The 17,596-nt window shown below is 66.4% G+C and overlaps 1 protein-coding gene across 1 annotated transcript in view; it reads right to left on the bottom strand.

The window, feature by feature from the left end:
- The window catches only part of COL7A1 (collagen type VII alpha 1 chain), a 30,975-nt gene extending 16,165 nt beyond the window's left edge, over positions 1–14,810 (bottom strand). The window contains exons 1-58 of the mRNA XM_040590499.1: positions 14,765–14,810; positions 13,670–13,760; positions 13,384–13,564; positions 13,148–13,307; positions 12,957–13,050; positions 12,713–12,871; positions 12,336–12,499; positions 12,108–12,237; positions 11,893–12,015; positions 11,167–11,316; positions 10,337–10,456; positions 10,074–10,220; positions 9,749–9,865; positions 9,524–9,673; positions 9,190–9,318; positions 8,955–9,101; positions 8,666–8,791; positions 8,451–8,594; positions 8,243–8,368; positions 8,023–8,169; positions 7,818–7,946; positions 7,589–7,735; positions 7,290–7,409; positions 7,057–7,203; positions 6,843–6,979; positions 6,637–6,763; positions 6,414–6,557; positions 6,182–6,342; positions 6,036–6,077; positions 5,832–5,858; positions 5,673–5,717; positions 5,396–5,488; positions 4,996–5,067; positions 4,715–4,750; positions 4,586–4,639; positions 4,287–4,355; positions 4,081–4,194; positions 3,739–3,765; positions 3,551–3,604; positions 3,376–3,438; positions 3,204–3,263; positions 3,018–3,053; positions 2,854–2,898; positions 2,442–2,477; positions 2,277–2,321; positions 2,119–2,154; positions 2,012–2,038; positions 1,879–1,911; positions 1,607–1,678; positions 1,446–1,505; positions 1,266–1,301; positions 978–1,058; positions 800–835; positions 684–728; positions 514–585; positions 294–338; positions 161–187; positions 37–78 (exon numbers count right to left, since the gene is read on the bottom strand). Of these exons, the coding sequence (XP_040446433.1) occupies positions 37–78; positions 161–187; positions 294–338; positions 514–585; positions 684–728; positions 800–835; positions 978–1,058; positions 1,266–1,301; positions 1,446–1,505; positions 1,607–1,678; positions 1,879–1,911; positions 2,012–2,038; positions 2,119–2,154; positions 2,277–2,321; positions 2,442–2,477; positions 2,854–2,898; positions 3,018–3,053; positions 3,204–3,263; positions 3,376–3,438; positions 3,551–3,604; positions 3,739–3,765; positions 4,081–4,194; positions 4,287–4,355; positions 4,586–4,639; positions 4,715–4,750; positions 4,996–5,067; positions 5,396–5,488; positions 5,673–5,717; positions 5,832–5,858; positions 6,036–6,077; positions 6,182–6,342; positions 6,414–6,557; positions 6,637–6,763; positions 6,843–6,979; positions 7,057–7,203; positions 7,290–7,409; positions 7,589–7,735; positions 7,818–7,946; positions 8,023–8,169; positions 8,243–8,368; positions 8,451–8,594; positions 8,666–8,791; positions 8,955–9,101; positions 9,190–9,318; positions 9,524–9,673; positions 9,749–9,865; positions 10,074–10,220; positions 10,337–10,456; positions 11,167–11,316; positions 11,893–12,015; positions 12,108–12,237; positions 12,336–12,499; positions 12,713–12,871; positions 12,957–13,050; positions 13,148–13,307; positions 13,384–13,564; positions 13,670–13,751 (5,238 nt within the window). The 5' untranslated portion in view covers positions 13,752–13,760; positions 14,765–14,810. The remainder of the gene's footprint in view (positions 1–36; positions 79–160; positions 188–293; positions 339–513; positions 586–683; positions 729–799; positions 836–977; positions 1,059–1,265; positions 1,302–1,445; positions 1,506–1,606; positions 1,679–1,878; positions 1,912–2,011; positions 2,039–2,118; positions 2,155–2,276; positions 2,322–2,441; positions 2,478–2,853; positions 2,899–3,017; positions 3,054–3,203; positions 3,264–3,375; positions 3,439–3,550; positions 3,605–3,738; positions 3,766–4,080; positions 4,195–4,286; positions 4,356–4,585; positions 4,640–4,714; positions 4,751–4,995; positions 5,068–5,395; positions 5,489–5,672; positions 5,718–5,831; positions 5,859–6,035; positions 6,078–6,181; positions 6,343–6,413; positions 6,558–6,636; positions 6,764–6,842; positions 6,980–7,056; positions 7,204–7,289; positions 7,410–7,588; positions 7,736–7,817; positions 7,947–8,022; positions 8,170–8,242; positions 8,369–8,450; positions 8,595–8,665; positions 8,792–8,954; positions 9,102–9,189; positions 9,319–9,523; positions 9,674–9,748; positions 9,866–10,073; positions 10,221–10,336; positions 10,457–11,166; positions 11,317–11,892; positions 12,016–12,107; positions 12,238–12,335; positions 12,500–12,712; positions 12,872–12,956; positions 13,051–13,147; positions 13,308–13,383; positions 13,565–13,669; positions 13,761–14,764) is intronic.
- Between the last annotated feature and the right edge of the window lie 2,786 nt (positions 14,811–17,596).

Raw genomic sequence — 17,596 nt, forward strand, 5'->3', positions numbered from 1 at the left:
CCCCACCACCAGCATTCCCGGGGACCCACTTGTTACCTTCTCACCCTTCTCCCCTACTCCACCGAGCCCCACATCAACCTGTGGGGCAGAGAGAGGTATCAGAGCACATGGGGGCAGGCACCAGCCCCTGGGCAGGGAGAGGGGTGGGGGCAGGGCTTACAGTTCGTCCTGGGGGTCCGGCAGGCCCCTGAAAGAAGGGCAAGGGAAGCAGGTTAAGGGGAGCTGGTGTGGCTCCAGGGAGGGCAGGGCTGGCTCTGGGATGGGGACCAGGCACACGGCCCTGCGTCACTCACCGGCTCCCCACGGTCACCTTTGCTCCCTGGTGCTCCAGGGCTGCCCTGCAGCAAAGAAGGATAGGGTGAGGGGAGGAGGGAATGGGGGTCCCATGGGATGGGAGGTCCTGTGGGGTGGAGGGTACCCCTGGAAAAGGGTAAAAGGGTGGGTGTGGGGCAATGAGGTGCGTGGGGTGGTGGGTGCCCACAGGGTGGTGGGCACACACAAAGCGGTACTCACATTCCTGCCTTCGGGACCTGGGTCCCCTGAGTCCCCCTTCTCCCCTGGGGGGCCGCGGTAGCCAGGGAGGCCCTGGGTGGAGGGCAGAGGAGGGCGTGCGTTAGCGGGAGCCACCTGGCAGCCACTGGGCATCTCGCCTGCCCCGGGGTGCCCGCCAGCCTCGCACTTACCCGGGGGCCCCTGTCTCCAGGTTTGCCAGGCAGACCCGCTTCACCCTGTAGGGAGAGAGGGGGTGAGCTGGGGGCAGTAGGGAGGGGGGCAGTGGTCCTGGGGGGTCCTCACTTACCGGGGTGCCTTCATCACCCTTCTCTCCACGCTCTCCCTGCAGCACAGGTCAGTGGGCACCAGCCAGGAGGAGAAAAGCACAAGTCACCAGCATCCCCCTGCTCCCCGCCATCCCCCACCTCCTCAAGGCCACGGTGCCCCACAGCCCCCTGTCCCACTGTCCCCTTGACCCACGCTACCTCCTTGCCACGCAGCCCGGTCTGCCCTGGGGCGCCCGCTCGGCCCGGCTCACCCTTCTCTCCTGGCTCCCCTGGATCGCCCTGGGCAGGGAAAAAAGGGCAATGGGTTAAGACAGCGTGGGGGGAGTGTGGGGACTGCCAAGGGGAGAAGGGGCTCTGCATGGCACCCTCCACTCCCTGGAGCAGCATCATGGCACAGCCTGCAGGGATTGCCCCCCCAGAGCCCAGTGGGTGGATGGATGGACAGACAGATGGATGGAGGGGCAATGCCTCCTGCAGCGACGTTACCTTTGGGCCGCTCCTGCCCGTGAGGCCAACGATACCCTGGTTGTTGGAGAGGGAGAGCACGTGTCACCAGGGACTGGGGCGGCCCCGTGCCCGGGGAGTGACTGGGGCCGTGAACCAGTGCCTCTGTGGGCAGAGCCCAGCCAGCCCCAGCCCCAGCCCCTGGGGTGCACCCAGACTCACCCGATCACCCTGCTCGCCTTTGGGGCCAGCCGGCCCTGGGATGCTCAGGCCAGGGGCACCCTAGACATGAAGGGATGCAGCTTGGAGCAACAGCGTAGGCACCGTGAGCCCAGGGTGTCTGTGCTGTGCCCCCTGTGCCCCCTGTCCCAGGCAGTACTCACACGGGCGCCTTTATCTCCTGCCTCGCCCTTTGGGCCAGGAGGTCCTTCTGGTCCTGGGAAGCCTCTGTCACCCTGGAGCAGACGAAATGGCACCGTCAGCCCCCTCAAACCACCCCCTTTCCTCCCACTACAGCTGCAGACAGCCAGGCTGAGGGACCAGCATGGGCATCCCCTCGTGTTGATGGCCAGCTGTGCAAACCCCCTCCCCAGCCCCCAGCCATGCCCAGGGAGCACCAGCACAGGGCTGGGGGGCACAGCTGGGGCAGGGTTACCTTCTCTCCTCCAACACCGGCCACACTGGGAGCCTGGGGGAGAAGCAGAGGGGACCATGCTGGGCACTGCCCACGGATCCCTGTCTCAGAGCTGGGACAGGCAGAGGGGGACCTGCCAGGCAGCATCACTTACCGGCTTGCCAGGTGGTCCTGGATCGCCCTGCAGAGAGACAGGTGTCATTGCCAGCCCTTTCCCCAACAGCCCCTTGCCACCCTGCTCGGGCCCCGCTTTGCCCTCACCTTCTCCCCCCGGGGGCCGGCTGGTCCTGGACCTCCCTGTGGCGAAAGAAGAGACCTCAGGGGGCTGGTGGTGCCTGGGGATGCGCACCCAGGGCATGGCAGCCCCCCCACTCCCAGGGTGCTGGGTCTTCATCACCACAGCTGCTACCCCAACTCACCTCTCTGCCAGATGGCCCTGGGCGCCCTGGGGCTCCTGTCTCACCCTAGAGGAGGGGAGGAAGAGGAAGGTGTCAGGGGCATCCTCCCACCCCATGGCAGGGCAGCTGCTGCAGGGCAGGACAGGCATCACCCCGGTGTGGCTGCAGCCCACTCAGCCCACCTACCTTCTCTCCCTCGGGGCCTGGCACACCACGGTCCCCCTGCAGAACAAAGCAGAGGAGGGTTTCAGGGAGCCTTCCTCCCGCCACACCACACTGCCCCCACCCCACGCACCGCCTCAGAGCCCTCCGGGCCCAGCCCCGAATCCCATCCAAGATCACTGGGGTCTGACAGCCACCCCCAGGTACAGCCAGCGCTGTAATTGTGATTAGAGACCATACCTCAGAGGCAGACTCCTTAAAAACTGAATGAAAGTAACAAGCAGTGGGTGGTAATAGAACGGAGTGTCTTCTGCCATATTTACAATTGATTAGGCTTTTTTATTTGAGGGTCAGTGCAGCCTTTACCAGGGCCACAGGAACATCAGGACCCGCCGATGCTGCCAAATGGCACAGTCTCACTCCGGCACTGTCTCACCTTCTCGCCCGTCTCTCCCAGCTCACCCGGCGCCCCACGGTCTCCCTGGCACAGGAGGAATATGGGGTCAGGGGCAGCAGGACCTGCAGGGAATGGCGCAGGTCCTGGCACAGAACCCGCTGAAGGCAAGGCGAGAGCACCCCTTCAGTCCCCGCACCACTCACCTTCCTGCCCTGCTCCCCTGGTGGTCCCCGAGGGCCCTGCAAAGGAAGATGGAGAAGATGTCACCTCCAGCGTGGCGGGGTCAATGCCCAGGCTGTCTGGAGCAGGAGTCCTCCAGGGTGCCGTCTGGGCTCGGCTTGCTGGTGAGGCCAGCTCTAGCCCGCCTTACCTTCTCTCGGGAAACTCACCCGGTCTCCTGGGTCCCCAGGGCGGCCAGGTGGCCCTGGGAAACCTTCTTTGCCATCACCCTAGGGATTAGGAAAGGCAACAGCCGTGCCCGTGAGATGGGGATTGGCACCCCCACTGGAGAGCAGTGTGGGGTCCAAGCCCCAGGACAGAGCATCTCCACCATCCTCTTACCTTCTCTCCCTTCAGGCCAGGGGACCCAGCAGGTCCCCGGGGCCCAGGGTCCCCAGGCACGCCCTGCAAGAGAGCACAGCTTAGCCCCTGGTGATGCAGCTCAGCCCCAGGGATACATGGCTGCCATGGCCCTGCTCCCCTCTGCCATCCCTGCTGGCCTGGGGGCCCAACTCACCGGAGGGCCGGGTTCCCCTCGAGGCGCTGCCCCATCCACAAGTCCAGGGGGGCCCTGCAGAGACAGGCATCAGCTCCTGCGTGATAGCCCCAGGGAGCTCAGTCCTTCCCAGCACCCTGGAGGGGCTGCAGAGCCCTCAGGGACCTCCATCCAGGAGGGCAGAACCAGGGAAATGCAGAGCCACTCACCCTTTCTCCTCGGTCACCCTTCTCCCCCTGCAAGGGCAAAAAAAGCAAGTAAGGGCAGGTTTGGGCTCTTCCTACGCCCCCGTGAACAGGCGGGGAACGTGCTGAACAGAGCCCATCATCAGTGGTATCGGGGTACATGCAAGCCACGCGTCTCTCCCCACACTGCCCAGCACCAGCTCATGCATATGTAAGTGTGCGTGGGCACAGCTGGTGGGGGCACAGCCCACGAGTGAGACCAGGAGGAGTGCACGGGGGAGCAGCTTCAGGTTGCTGGCTGTTCCTCCATCCATCTGTCCACACGTCCCCCCAGCTGTCCCCACACAGCACCTGCAGGGGATGTACCTTCACAAACTCTCCCGGAGGTCCTGGTGGCCCCATGGGTCCAAGCAGACCGGGGGGACCTGGATCACCAAAGGGCCCCTGTGGGCCAGGGCTCCCAGGGGGGCCAGGGCTGCCCTAGAGGACAGAGATGCTCTGTTAAGCTGGGGCTGCAGCACGGCCTGGCAGTGCTGGCAGAGATCCTTTGGCATCACCACCCACACACCTACCGGTGTGCCCGGCTCCCCTTTCTGGCCTGGCAGCCCCTGTGCTCCATCCACAATCACCCTGGGCTCTCCCTGCGCAAGGAGGTAGAGGAAAAATCAGTGTCCCCATGTGCCCTGTTGTGTGCCCCGTGCAGGATGGGGGCCAGAGTGCCACAAGGCCAGGAGCCCATCAGGTAGATGGGGAGACTCCGAGGTCACCCAGACACCAAGGCCCAGGAGATGCCAGGGACTGAGGTATGCCCATCAGGGTCCCCGCTGCTCCCCAGGGACCCCCACAGGGCAGCCCCACGCCCATCACCTACCGGCTCGCCTTTGTTCCCCTTCGGGCCAGAAAGCCCCATTGGCCCCCGTGCCCCCTGGGAAGGAAAGCTAAGAGTGAGGAGGGGGTGTGTACAGGGAGCAGGGCTGGGGAGGGCTGGGGTCATACTCACAGGATCCCCTCGGGGGCCAGGGATGCCCTGGGTACCCTGGAAAACAACAGCTCAGGATGTGAGTGTGTATCCCTGCCAGCCAAGGGAGTGAGGATGGGATGGGATGGGATGGGATGGGATGGGGCTCCAGCCAAAGCAGGGGTTGACAGTCCCTGCCCAGTACACTTGGCCTGGGACACACACACAGGGGACAGCAGTGACCTTGCCAGCTACAGAGCCACACCGGCACAGGGAAAGGGTAGGCTCCGGGAGCAGCAAAACCAAGGAACGTCCCCACTCACCGGCTGCCCAGGTGATCCAGGGTTCCCAGGGCGGCCAGGGCTTCCCGGTGTCCCATCAGCTCCGGGGAACCCCTGCAGGAGGGAAGAGCGTCATACCAGCACCTGGTGGACCCCGGCACTGCCAGACCCCCGCAGTGCCCCAGGCAGTGCTGGTCCCAGCACTGGGAGCCCAGAACAGCCCCATGGCAGAGCCGGGTCCCAGGGTGCCTTTCCCCTGTGTGCTGAGCCGGAGTGTGAGGGAGCAGTGTGGGGCTGGACCAGGGGTCTCCAAGGGGATCCCTCCTCCAGCCTGGACGAGAAGGAGAAGGGAGGGACGAGAGGCAGAGAGAGGCCCTGTGGGGCCAGGTCGCTATGCCTGGGGATCCTGGGGTGCCTGGGTGAGGGGGTTGGAGTTACTTACCCTGTCCCCCTTCTTGCCCGGCCGCTCGACGCTCTCTCCCGGCAGACCCTGTGGCCCCCGGGGTCCTGGAGGGCCAGGCAGCCCGTGGCGGCCCTGGAAGGACAGCAGAGAGGACAGGCGGGTGGTGGCTAAGGGATGGTCCCATCCATCCCTGTAGCAAGGGCTGGATAGGTCCCTGCACCGCACCCACCTGCCGGCAGGACAAGGGAACCCAGGGACCTTGTTGCTGCCCCCCACCAGGGAACTGCCCCCATTTCCCCCCCCATCAGGGTATTACCGGCTCGCCAGGGGGGCCTGGTGGCCCCGTGCGTCCTTGTGGTCCCTGCAGAGACAAAGTCAGCGGTGAGCATCCCCCGCAGGCTAGCATCAGCAGGGTTTGGGGAAGGCAGCCCCCACCCCGTGCCACCAGCTGGGGGGGGGATGCCAAAGCACTCACTGCCTCGCCGCGGTCTCCCTTCTCGCCCTGCAAGGAGACAGAGGGAAGGGGTTAGGGCTGCACCCCCATGCTCGGCTCCCTACTGCGCTGCTGCCATCAACAAGCTGGGGGGACCCTGATCTATGCTGAGCCCCTGTGCTGCAGCATGGCATGGCGCAGCATGGCAAGGCATGGCGCAGCACGGCACGGCGTGGCGATGCTCACCTTGGGGCACTGCACCGTGCAGGGCTTCGGCTGGGGCTCCGGCTGGCAAGACAAGAGAAGCCCATATGAACCCAGGAGCAGGAGAAGCTCCTGACCCCCATGAGGCTGCTCCCCCTCATGCCCCCTGGGGCACCCTGGCCCCTTACCCTGGTGGAGATGATGGTGCAGAGGTCGTCGGTGAGCTCTCCCTCCAGCTCTGCCAGGGCACCACCATCACTGTAGATGTAGCGCGGGTCCTCACCAGTGACCATGCGCCGGAGCTGCTCTCGGTCTGACCCCTCCAAGCCCACCGCCAGCACCCGGACTCCTGAACCAAGAGCACCCTCAGCACCCCGCAGAACTCCCTGCACACCCTGTTGGGACTCTATCCATCCTCACCACCAGCCTTGACGTCCCTGGCCGCAGCAATGGCATCGTCCCCAGAAGGGCCATCAGCCAGGACCACCAGCACCGCTGGCACACTGGACCGGCGCCCTGCACCCGGGCTCAGCAGGTAGGTCCTGGCAAAGGTGATGGCTGCCCCTAGGGAGGGAGAAGGAGGAAGAGAACAGTCAGCAGGATCCTACCAACCACTACCCTGGCTCCCAGTGCCGCACCTCACCGATGGCATTGCCGCTGGGCTCCTCGTAGCGCATGGTGCGGATCTGCTCCAGCACAGCGGGCAGGTCACTGGAGCGGTTGAGGAGCAGCCAGGGCAGGCTGCGGTAGCTGTACGTGGCCAGAGCCACCTGCAAGGGTGCAGGGGAGCAGTGGGTACCACTGCCTGCCCACACACCCAGGCCCCCTGCCCATGCAGCAGCCCCCTACCTGGGTGCCCTCAGGGCCCAGGCGCCCCAGGGCTGACACCGTGTTGGAGAGGAGGGTGCGCACAGCATCGGCACCGGAGGAGCTGTCACGGGTGCCGTGCACCAGGAAGACAATGTCACCACGGGCATCCCTGCAAACTACAGGCAGGGAAGGGGTGAAGCTGCCACCAGAGCAGAGATAAGCCCAGTCCATCCCTGTAGTGACCCCACCATACCTGTGCGCTCGGTGACAGATGTCTCGGCGCCCGGCGCGCTCCCCAGGAGCGGACGAAGGGTGAAGGTGTAGCGCTGGCCCAGGCGCAGCCCAGAAACCTGCTGGGAGCTGGCAGCACCAGACAGCGTCTGCCCTGTCTCCCCACCAGCTGCCACCCAGGGGACAGAGTCAGGGGGGACACCAAGACCCTGCAGGGATGCTGCCCCCTATCCCGGGGCCACCCACCCGTCGCACCTGTGGGGGGGCTCCAGGAAAGGACGTAGCCAGAGGCGCCAGGAATTGGGGTCCAGGTGAGCGTCACTGAGTCCCTCTGTACCTCTGTCACCCGCAGGTTGGTGACATGGCCCCGGGCAGCTGCCAAGGAAGAGGAAAGGGTGTCCTGGCCCCATGGGACAGCCACCACCCCCCTCCCAGCTCCCCACCCACCACCCTCCCCAACCTAAGGCTGGGGCAGCCCGGTCCCTGGATGCCCCTCTGGGCTCCAGCCCCACATCAGGGGTCCAGCGTCCCCTTAGCTCCATGCAGTTCCTTACCGGTGACAGCAGTGATGGTGGCTGGCTCGCTCTCCCGGCCACTGGCCAGGCTGGTGATGCTGATGTGGTAGCGCCGGCCTGGCTCCAGCCCGCCCAGGTCGTAGGAGCTGGTGGTGGCCGGGAGCTGCTGGCTGCGCTGGGGCCCCCCTGTGCAGGGGGGGAGAGAGAGGTGAGGGGGTGTGACGCGGGGGCTGCGGGGGAGGCAGGGGTGCCAGCCGGCCACACGTACCCTCAGCCAGGCGCCAGACAAGGCGGTACCCGGCGCTGCCGGCCACTGGCACCCAGGCCAGACGCAGGCGGTGCTCCGAGGCCTCCGTCACCTGGAAGCTGCTGACAGGGGGCAGTGGGGCTGCCTCCGCTGCGGGGCAGTGACAGGCATTAGGGACAGGGTGCCTGGTGCCACCCTGGATGCTGCCCCCCACCCCAGCACTCACGGGTGGTGACGATGATGGAGACAGGGTTTCCCTCACGGTTGCCTACGAGCGCTGTCACCTTCACAGTGTAGGAGACACCTCCCTCCAGGTCAGGGATGTCAAAAGAGCTGATGTGGCCGGGAACCCGCCGGCTGGTCTCCGAGCCCCCTGCCAATGACCGCAGTGTCAGGCCCCCACCCTGCTGCCCTCGCAGCCCACCCCTGATGCTGTCCCACAGTACCGTCCCTGCGGCTCCACACCACGCGGTAGGCAGTGGCTCCTGGCACACCAACCCAGGTGACACGGGCAACATTGCTCCTGGATGCCTGCACCTCCAGTTGAGACACTGTCCCCACCTGCTCAGGTGCTGTGACACCAAGAGGACCCCTGTCACCCGGGCTCACAGCAAGCGGCACCAGCCAGCAGTGACAGGTAGGGGGACACCTCACCTATCCGCCCCGTGGCAGTGACAGGGTTGCCCTCACGGCCATCCACAATAGCTGTGACACCAACGGTGTAGACAATGCCAGCACGCAGCCCCTCGATGGTGAAGGTGGTGGGGTCGGCAGGGAGAAAGCGGGATTGATCCAGACCTAGGAGAAATGGCCAGGATGGGAAGGGCTCCAGCACCTCTACTGCAGCACCCCACGGTCCTCATGCTCACCGTCACTGCCTCGCCACGTCAGCAGGTAGCCGCTGGCACCTGGTAGCCCTCGCCAGGTGACCCGCAGCTGGCTGGGACCGGCCTCCATCACACGCAGCTCCGAGATGCTGCCCACAGCTGGGTATTCTGCACCACCCCACGGCACCATGGCGTCACCTTGGGGTGCCCAGGGGGGGCCCTCGGCCACCCTGGCACCTTGAGCGCTTGCAGGGGGATAGGTGGCAAATGCATGCCGGGGGAGAAAACACAGTACCGGGACTCACAGCACCAAACCCTGATGTGGACTTACTGAGGCGGACGGTGAGCGTGGCGGCGCTGCCCTCACGGCTGCCCACCAGTGCTGAGACACGCACCAGGTAGGCGATGCCCTCCTGGAGGTCACCCAGCTCCAGCCCTGTCTGGCTGCCTGGGACACGCTTTGTCCTCTCCGTGCCATCTGCCGGGAGCAGGGCAGCCACAGGACCCTCAGCGCCAGCCAGCCAGGGTCCCTTGGGTGCTGTCCCTGCCCCTGTCCACAGACTCACCCTGGCTGTTGCGCACAACCACTTTGTACTCCGTGGCACCAGGAACACCAGTCCAGCCCAGTCGCACCCACCTGCCCGACTCCTCAACCAGCCGCAGGTCCGACACGGCACCCACAGGTGCCTCCACACCTGCAAGGGGACACGGTGAGGCACAGCTGGAGCTGCACAGCCCAGACAGCACATCTCCCATCCTCACCCTCGGCAGTGACCAGAGACCAGGAGGGGCTCACAACCAAAGGGGTCCCCAGGCTGAGCAATGCCACGTGAGATGTTCCTCCATCCCAGTGGCTTGGGAGGGCGGGGGACAACCCATGGACCCACAGTAGTCACTCACCTGTCTGGAAGGTGGTGACGGGGGTGGCCACCTCACCACCATCATAGAGGGTGTAGAGGGTGATGCGGTACTCAGTGCCTGGCTGCAGCCCCGTCAGCTGGTAGGTGTTGGTGCTGCTGGGGAGGGACACCGTCCTGGGGGGCTCCAGTCCTGTGGGGAGGGGAAGGTCACTGCTGGCTGCTGGCATGGGGGGTCTGCAAGGGTGACTGGGCACCCTGATCCCACCTGTGGCTCTCTTCCACTCCAGGCGGTAGCCACGGGCATCACGGGCACTGGTCCAGAGCACCTGGATGGACGTGGGGCCCAGGATGTTGGTCCGCAGTGTCTGCTCTGTGCCCACTTCTGCAAGAGGGATCCCGTGGGCCAGGCTATCCTGTTACACTCTGCCACCAGCCACCCACCATAGCATGTCCCCAGCCCCCGCACATGGCAGGGTAGGGAGCATCACCATGGTGTGGGGCCACAGGGGATGGTTGCCACCCCATCCCATGGTAATGGCAGCGTAAGTAAAGCCAGAGGCAGGATGGCACCACCCGTACCCGTCACCTACCCGTCCTCTGCCGCACAGTGGCTGTGGGCCCCTCCAGCTGCCCAAAAAGTGGGGCCACCATCACCACGTAGTCAGTGTTGGGCTGCAGCCCCCCCAGCGCGTGTGACGTCCGCCCAGAATCCAGGTCCACCCTATGCCTGTCCTGCCCTGTGAGAGCCGGCACAGCAGTCCCATGGGGGGTCCAGGCAATGGGTGCCACCACCCCCACGTCTCTCCTCCCTGGTGCCACCAGAAGGGCCACAAGCTCTGGGACAGGCACCTACCTGTGAGGGTTGCCCAGGAGAGCCGGTAGCCGGTGGCACCGCCAACGGGCTGCCAGGCCAGCAGCATGCTCTGCGCCGAGACGTTGTGGACAGCCAAGTGCTGCATGCCCACCAGGCGCCCTGTGGGCAAGAGGTGCCTGTCGCATCCCCTACATGACAGTGGAGCAGGAGGCAGGGGGAAGCACCTTCACCTGCAAACCCACCTGCTCCAGGAGTAAGAAGCCCCCTTGCCCCTGCTCATGGATGCTGAACTGCACTGAAGTCACCGAGTGCAGCCCACACCCACACAGCTCCTTCAGAGCACCCCAGCTCCAGCAAACTGGAGCTCAGACACCTTCCTCTTAATGCCTTAAATACTTTCTGTGGGTTAAGGCTGCCTGGGGCAGCTGAAGGAATTGGTTTGCCAAAATTTGAGGCTTGCAAAGGTGTTGCCCTGGGGCCTCACCCCCGCTCCTGCCCAGCGATGCTTTCCACCACACTCTTTCCCGGTGGAAACCGCACTTTCCTCCTGAAGAGTGCAGTGCTTCAATTTATAAAAAACAAAACCCCGCATTTTTTCAGTTGACATTTTTACATCACGTGGGGAAAGCTCTGGTGGAAACATTCCCAGACGGCTGCGAAGGAGCTTGAGAGTGCACAGTACTGTGTTCCCCCTGGGAGCACACAGCATCACCCTGTAGTCATGCTTGCCTGCATCCCTGTTGGGATCTTCCAGGCAGCAATGGGCCAGGCAGCCCCCTCCCCATAGGGCATCGTGACTGCAGGGGCATCCCTGTGCTGGGAACCTGTCTGCATCCCTGGCTGGGCCCAGGGCAAGGCACGGTGCTTACGTGTCCGGGCAGTGAGCGTGGCGGGGACGGTGGGCTGCTGTGCATAGCGGGGTCGGAGCATTACCACATACTCAGTGTCGGGGCGCAGGTTGCTGAGCGTGGCTGACTGTGCGCTGGCTCCCAGGCTCTTCTCCTCACCCTGGGCTGCTCCTGGAGGGGAGGCGGGGGGGTGCAGGTGGGCACAGGGGCACAGCATGCACCGGGCCTGGCAGGGAAGGGGTGTCTGTGGGACGGCACCCTGCCCCAGGGATGCCAGGCCGTGCCAGGGGTGGGGAGCATGGGGAGAGGCTGGGATGTCGGCCAGGATGAGGGCACCCACCGGAGTGCCCGGGGCCAAGGAGGGGCTGCCAGGTGTGCAGCTCCAGCCCAGCGCATGGCTGGGACGGGGGTCTGCCGCCTGCCCCCCATGCGCAGCAATCGTGGGGGCACACGTATACCCATGCTCTGAGCTCCAGGCTGGGGCACACAGCAGGCCCCCAGGCATTGTGCACACCCAAGCACATGCCCCAAGCCTTGCACACCAAAGCCTCTGGGTGTAGGAACACACGCGCCACCTCCACACCTCTGCACGCACGGGTGCCCCACAGCCCGTACACAAGTGCTGGCCGCTGTGGTGAAGGCAGGCATGCACCCCCTGCATCAACGCCCACGCACGCACACCCTCTGCCACGTCCTGCCCGGCCCACCGAGCTGTGCACTGTCCCCTCACAGGGACCGTGCCCTCACCTTGCACAGCGTAGCTGAGGCCGTAGCCCTGGGGCGGCTCAGGGCCAGGCTGCCAGGCTACACGCAGGAAGGTTGGTCCGGTCTCCACCACACGGAAATCCAGCACGGAGCCAGCACGGCTCTCTAGGGGCACACAGAGCCACGGATGAGCCCCTAGTCCCGTGTGCCGCAGACCCCCGACACCTGCCCGTGTCCCTGTGGGCATGGACACTCACGGGTACGTGCTCGGCTGGATACTGACTCGCCGATGCTGTTGGCGTACTGGGCAGTGACAGTGACCAGGTACTCCGTCCCCATGCGCAGCCCCCGCAGCACAGTGCTCGTCTCCCGTGGTCCCAGTCTCACCTGGGCAGGGACTGCGTTATCCCCTCACCATCCCCAGGCCACACATGGAGCCACCGGGGATCTCCGGGGACTCTGAGCAGGCAGGTGGGAGCACTCACCTCCTGCCTCTCCGCCACGACGGGCTGCCCCAGCCCCGTCAGCGGCACACGCTGAACCCGGTAGCCTGTGACGGGGCCGCTGGCTGCCGTCCAGCGGATCTGCAGCTGGTCGAGGCCCCGCTCCAGGATCTCCAGGTTGGAGGGACCAGTGTGGCTCGGCCCATCTGCAGGGGAGCGCAGGGGCCATAGTCTCCAGGGTGCATCGGGCAGTGGGGAGAGCTTGCCAGGGTGGCACAGCCACGTGCCCCGTGGGACAGGATGGCCAGGAGGGCATTTTGGGGAGGATGGGTGCTAAGGGTGCAACCAGGGTGAGCACAGCCTGGCAGCCAGCACTGCTGGCAGCTGCACCCCACAGGGAGGAGGATGGGGGCTCATACCCAGCATGCGCAGGGTCCCCCCAGCGCTTGTGCACACCCTGCGTGTCATCAGTGGCACCAGCGTCCCCAGCAGCTTGAAGTCACCGACGTAGAAGAAGAAGGCTTCAGTGGGTGTTGAGGCCACACGGATAAGCTCCTTGTGGTCGGCGTTCTTGACCCCTAGCAGGGATGGAGATGATGGGTCAGGGCAGGGACCCTGAACCCGGCGGGAAACCCCCTTGCCTAGCTCTGAAGCCTTGCTCACCCACGGCAAAGACCTTGATGCCCTGGCTCTTCAGCTTTGCTGCTGGCCCCTCAGCATCATCCTGGGATTTGCCATCTGTGATGAGGATGCAGATCTGCGGGGCCAAGACAGAGCCATGAGACCCAGACCAGGGCCTGCGGACTCACCACATCACACTCTGGGTGTCCCTAGGGCCACTGCCCTGCATGTACCTGCGGGACCCCGGGACGGAGCTGCGAGGGGCCAAAGAAGTTGTCAGCGATGTAACGGAAGCCAGCGCCAGTCCGTGTGTTGCCACCCTTGTAGCTGAGCTGCTGGATGGCCCTCCGGACGCTTGTGCCATCGGTGTGCTGGGAGAAGGGGAACTCCACCCTGGGGGGTGTGCGGGGCTGTGTCACCTCCCAGCCCTGCTGCCCGCTGCCCTGCATGCCCTCTCCCCGGGGCTCACCGCGGCTCATCACTGTACTGCACCACGGCGAAGCGCACCGCCTTCTCACCCACCACCTGCACGAAGGGCCCCACCAGGTCGTCCATGAAGGTGCGGATGGCGCGGAAGTTGTTCCTGCCGATGCTGGATGAGCCGTCCACCAGGAAGGCGATGTCGGCCTCCAGCACATCCTCGCACACTGCTGCGGGGCAGCGATGGTGCTCAGGGCACAGGCTGGCTCCATGGCACAGCGGTGCTTGGGCCCTCTCACCCCACCCATCGTGTACACCCAGTGCTCAGCACCCACCTTGGCTCCTCTTCTGCGCCATGGCGGCCGGGGGGGCCAGGAGCACAGGGAGCATGGCGAGGAGCAGGAGCCAGCCACTCATCGTGGGAGCCTGTGGGAGGGGATGCCACCACTGCAGCCTCACACCTCTGAGGGCAGCGGTGGCAGAGTGGCTGGGCCCAGGATGTCCCAGCACCATGCCGTGCCGGGACACCTGGCAGCCTCGGGAGGGCACGGTGCCAGCACTGCCCTGGGCACCACTGCCGGCACCCCACGGCGCAGGGAAGAGTCCTCACTTTGAGCCGGGGCAGGGAGCAGCAGGGCTGTGCCCTGCCACGCTGCCACATGTTCCCCACGCCGGAGGAGCAGCCGGCAGCACCCAGTGCCCTACCCAGCGGGCCAGGTCTGCTGGCTCACCAAAAAGTGACGGGTGGGCAGCGGCTGGCCAGCGTCCGGCCAGGTGGGAGCGGTGCCGGCAGCTGCCCCGTGGCAGGGCACGGGCTGGCGGTGGCACAGGGTACAGGAGGACGGTCGCGTGCGTGCCCCATGCCGGCCGGTGCCTGGCCCCGCTCCAGCCCTCCCGCTCAGCCTGGCCAGGCCTGGCCCGCGGCCCCGCTTGCTGCCTGGCGCCCGGGGGAGCCGTGCCCAGGCCAGGGGAGGCTGCCAGCCCCGGCTGCAGGGTGTGCGCGGGCTCTGCCTCCACAAGCCCTTGGCGCTGCCTGCCCGCCCGCCCGCCCCACGCCTCGGCACCGGCAGCAGCCCACCCTGCCCGCTCCTGCCCACTGCTGCCCCAGCCTGCAGGGGCTCCCCACCGCCCCGGGATGGGTGGCCAAAGCGGGGTGCTCCAGGGGAACCAGGGTGGGTGAGCCCTGCCCGTGAGCCCTCACGCCCCGCCGCTGCCCACGCACACGCCCGCGGGGTCACCCAGCCTGACACCACGGTGATGGCCGCGCTGGGTCTCAGCCCAGCCCGGCTGCACGCAGGAGGTGCGAGCCCCCACGGCCGCCCCGGCGCGGGAGGGCGGGTGAGCGCCCACGGGTGCCCGTGCGGGGGGCTCGGTCCTGCTCCGCAGCGGCCCCCGCCCGCAGCCGGCCCCCCGCGACCGCCCGCACTCACCCGGGAACCCCGCGGGGCCGCGCCGTGCCGGGCCGTGCCGCCCCGCTCCGTGCCGCTCCGCTCCGTGCCGAGCCGTGCCGGGCCGTGCCGTGCCGAGCCGGGCGCAGGCGGTGCCGGCGCGGAGCGGCCCCCGGTGCTCCCGCCCCTTTATTGAGGGCGGCCCGGAGCGCGGTGCCGGGGGGGGAGCGGGAGCACCGCGGCCCCCGCCCAGCCCGGCCCCCCAGAAAGGGCTTTTCCCACCCGCTCCCCGGGGATGGGGGGAAAGTGGCTTTTCGGGCTGTTCCCCCCCAAAGTACCAGCCCTGGCTCCCTCGCCGGGTGCGCCCTGGGCAGAGGCCGGAGGGCACCGAGGTGGGGATGGAGCAGGGGGGGGTTGGACCCCCGAGCAGGGTTTCTGCTGGGCTTGCCCAGTGTGACCTCGGTGTGGGGCTGAGTGGGCACCGGCGAGGCTCAAGGCGGTTTTCCCTCCAGCATCTCCATCCTTCACATCCCAGGAACATGGCAAGTGGCTCTTAGACCTGCCAGCCAGGAGCCGGCCACACACCTCCATCCATCTGGAGGGGATGCGTCCCCAGGGACCTCAGGGCACTGCCTGGCCCTGGACAGAGCTGGACAGAGGTGCCACGGGGACCCAAGCCCCTGGTCCCCTCCGGTTACAGCCTGGCTCTGAGCACCAGCCCTAGGAAGGACGGTGGCGGTGGCGAAGGGCTGCTCCCCATGCCAGCGCAGCTCCCACGAGGCTGCAGGATGGCTGAGCCTTGCCCAGGACCTTTCCTGCACCCACAGCTTATGGTACCCATCACGTGGGACCCCAGCACCCATAGCTCAAGTACAGGGATTGCCCTGGCACCAGCTGTGGGGCATCCTCCTGCCCTGCTCCAGACACCGTCCCCCAGCAGCCACCAGAACAGACTGGTGGCTGAGAACCTACCCCGGGGCTAGAGCAACCCGCTGGAAAGCCACTGGTGGTGTGATTGCGGTTGGTGGGAGGAGGCGAACAAGAGAGGATACCCAGCAAGGTGGGCAGGGACCCTGTGCTGCCTGGCCTCATTCCCTGCCTGAACAGTGACTGGCAGGACTGTCCCCTGGGGCTTCTCCTCAGCCTAGGGTACAGACCCTCAAGGTGCCCTTGACCCCCAGGGCACACCGTGGGACCACGTGGCTCCTTGGGTCACATCACACTGCACCCCATCCTCCCCGCTGGTGCCTGTGCTCACCTGGGTCTGACCCAAGCTCATGGCCCCAGCATGTGCCCCATGCCACCTCCCCTCTGTCCCCTTGGTGACGCCGCATCACCCTGTCCCCAGCACCCCACATACCTGTGCCCTCCTGGCTGCCAGCCCAGGGGCTCCCCTCTGGCTCCTGGCAGGGCAGCAGGCAAGTCTGGGGGCATCTTCCTGCGGGCAGCAAGGGGAGCAACCCTGGGGGTCCCTGGGGCCCAGGGCCACCTCACAGCTGGGGGCCCGGGCCAGGGTCACCTGCCACTGAGCAAAGATGCTCCAGGGCCGGCTGCAGGCAACTTTCCCAGGCACACACTGTTCCCAAGCAGGGGAGGAGCGGCGATGCCCCCGCTCTTCTTAAAGGCGCAGCAAGCAGTGCATCCCCTCCTCTTCGTTAGCCTTCCTCTCGTTAGGCCCCAGCCCCGGCCCCCAAACCTGGCCGGCCGGCTCCAAAGTTCACCGTGGCCACGGGTTTCCCCCTGCCAGCCCCAGCTCTGTGGGTCCAGCTGTGGGTCCAGCATCCCCAGGTCAGGACTGTCCCCAAACCCTCCTCCCGCCAGAGCTCGCTTAATGAAGGCAGGGCCGCCTGTCCCAATTAGACAAGGGGCTTCGTTAAACAGGGAGCGGAGGGGCCTGCCAAGGGCTCTGTGGCTGGCCCCGGGCCCGGAGCTGGTGCAGCAGCCCCACGGCGCGGTGCCGGCAGCAGGGCACGGGCAGCCAGGGGTCACCCCTGCTAACAGGGGCAGCGCTGGGGTGAGCATCCCCAGCGGGCACCGCCGGCAGAGGCACCGGGGCAGTGATGCTCCGCAGCCATGCTGGGGGCTCTGCCTGCCACCTCGGCCCCCGCGAACACGGCAGGCACCAAAGTGGGGTGGTCCCCAAACCCTGCTCCCCCGCAGGCAGCCCAGGAGCATCTTAACGGTCTTGTCAGCAGCATCCCCCTTGTGTTGGCACTGGAGGGGGGCATGCGGGGGTGCTGGGTCCCCAGAATGAGAACGCCTCCCCCTCCGTGGTGTTTCCCAACTCCCCGCCACATACCAGGGCCAGGGAAGGAATCTGCGGCCCGGGGCGCGGGACAGACGGTGCTGCCGCTGCCTCGGTGGAGGGAGAACACCAGGTGCGAGTGACTCACGCAGCTGCCCTGCGCCGCCGCTGCACGCCAGTCTCTCTGGGAACATCCCAAAAAGCTGTCAGCCTTTTCCCAAGCCTGGCGGGCTAGCAGCCAGACCACCAGTCCTTATTCCCACAGCCTAGGCTTGGGGTTCCCTATCTTCTGGTTGGCTTTGCCCCAAAGCGCATTGATTCCTCTCCACTGATGCTGATCAAGCTTTCAGGGCTGACCCTAACCCCAGCCCCTCACCCCTGCCTGCCCTATGCATGCCACCCTGGTCCCCAAATGCCACTTGCCAGCTGGCCACACATCCCCTGCGGCACAGCCTCTGCTGCCTCATAGGTGTCAGATCATGGAAGCCCCAAAACATCTCCCCAGGTCCCACCAGCCCTGGTCCCTGCAGGGTGCTTCCCTGAGCTGCAGGCATGGGGGGAGCACCAGCTCCAAGCCCCATAGGCGGTCATGCCACCCCCAGGGATGGGAGCCCCCCGGTTTGACAGCA

The sequence above is a fragment of the Falco naumanni genome, chromosome 4 (assembly GCF_017639655.2).
Source record: "Falco naumanni isolate bFalNau1 chromosome 4, bFalNau1.pat, whole genome shotgun sequence".
Lineage (NCBI taxonomy): Eukaryota > Metazoa > Chordata > Aves > Falconiformes > Falconidae > Falco > Falco naumanni.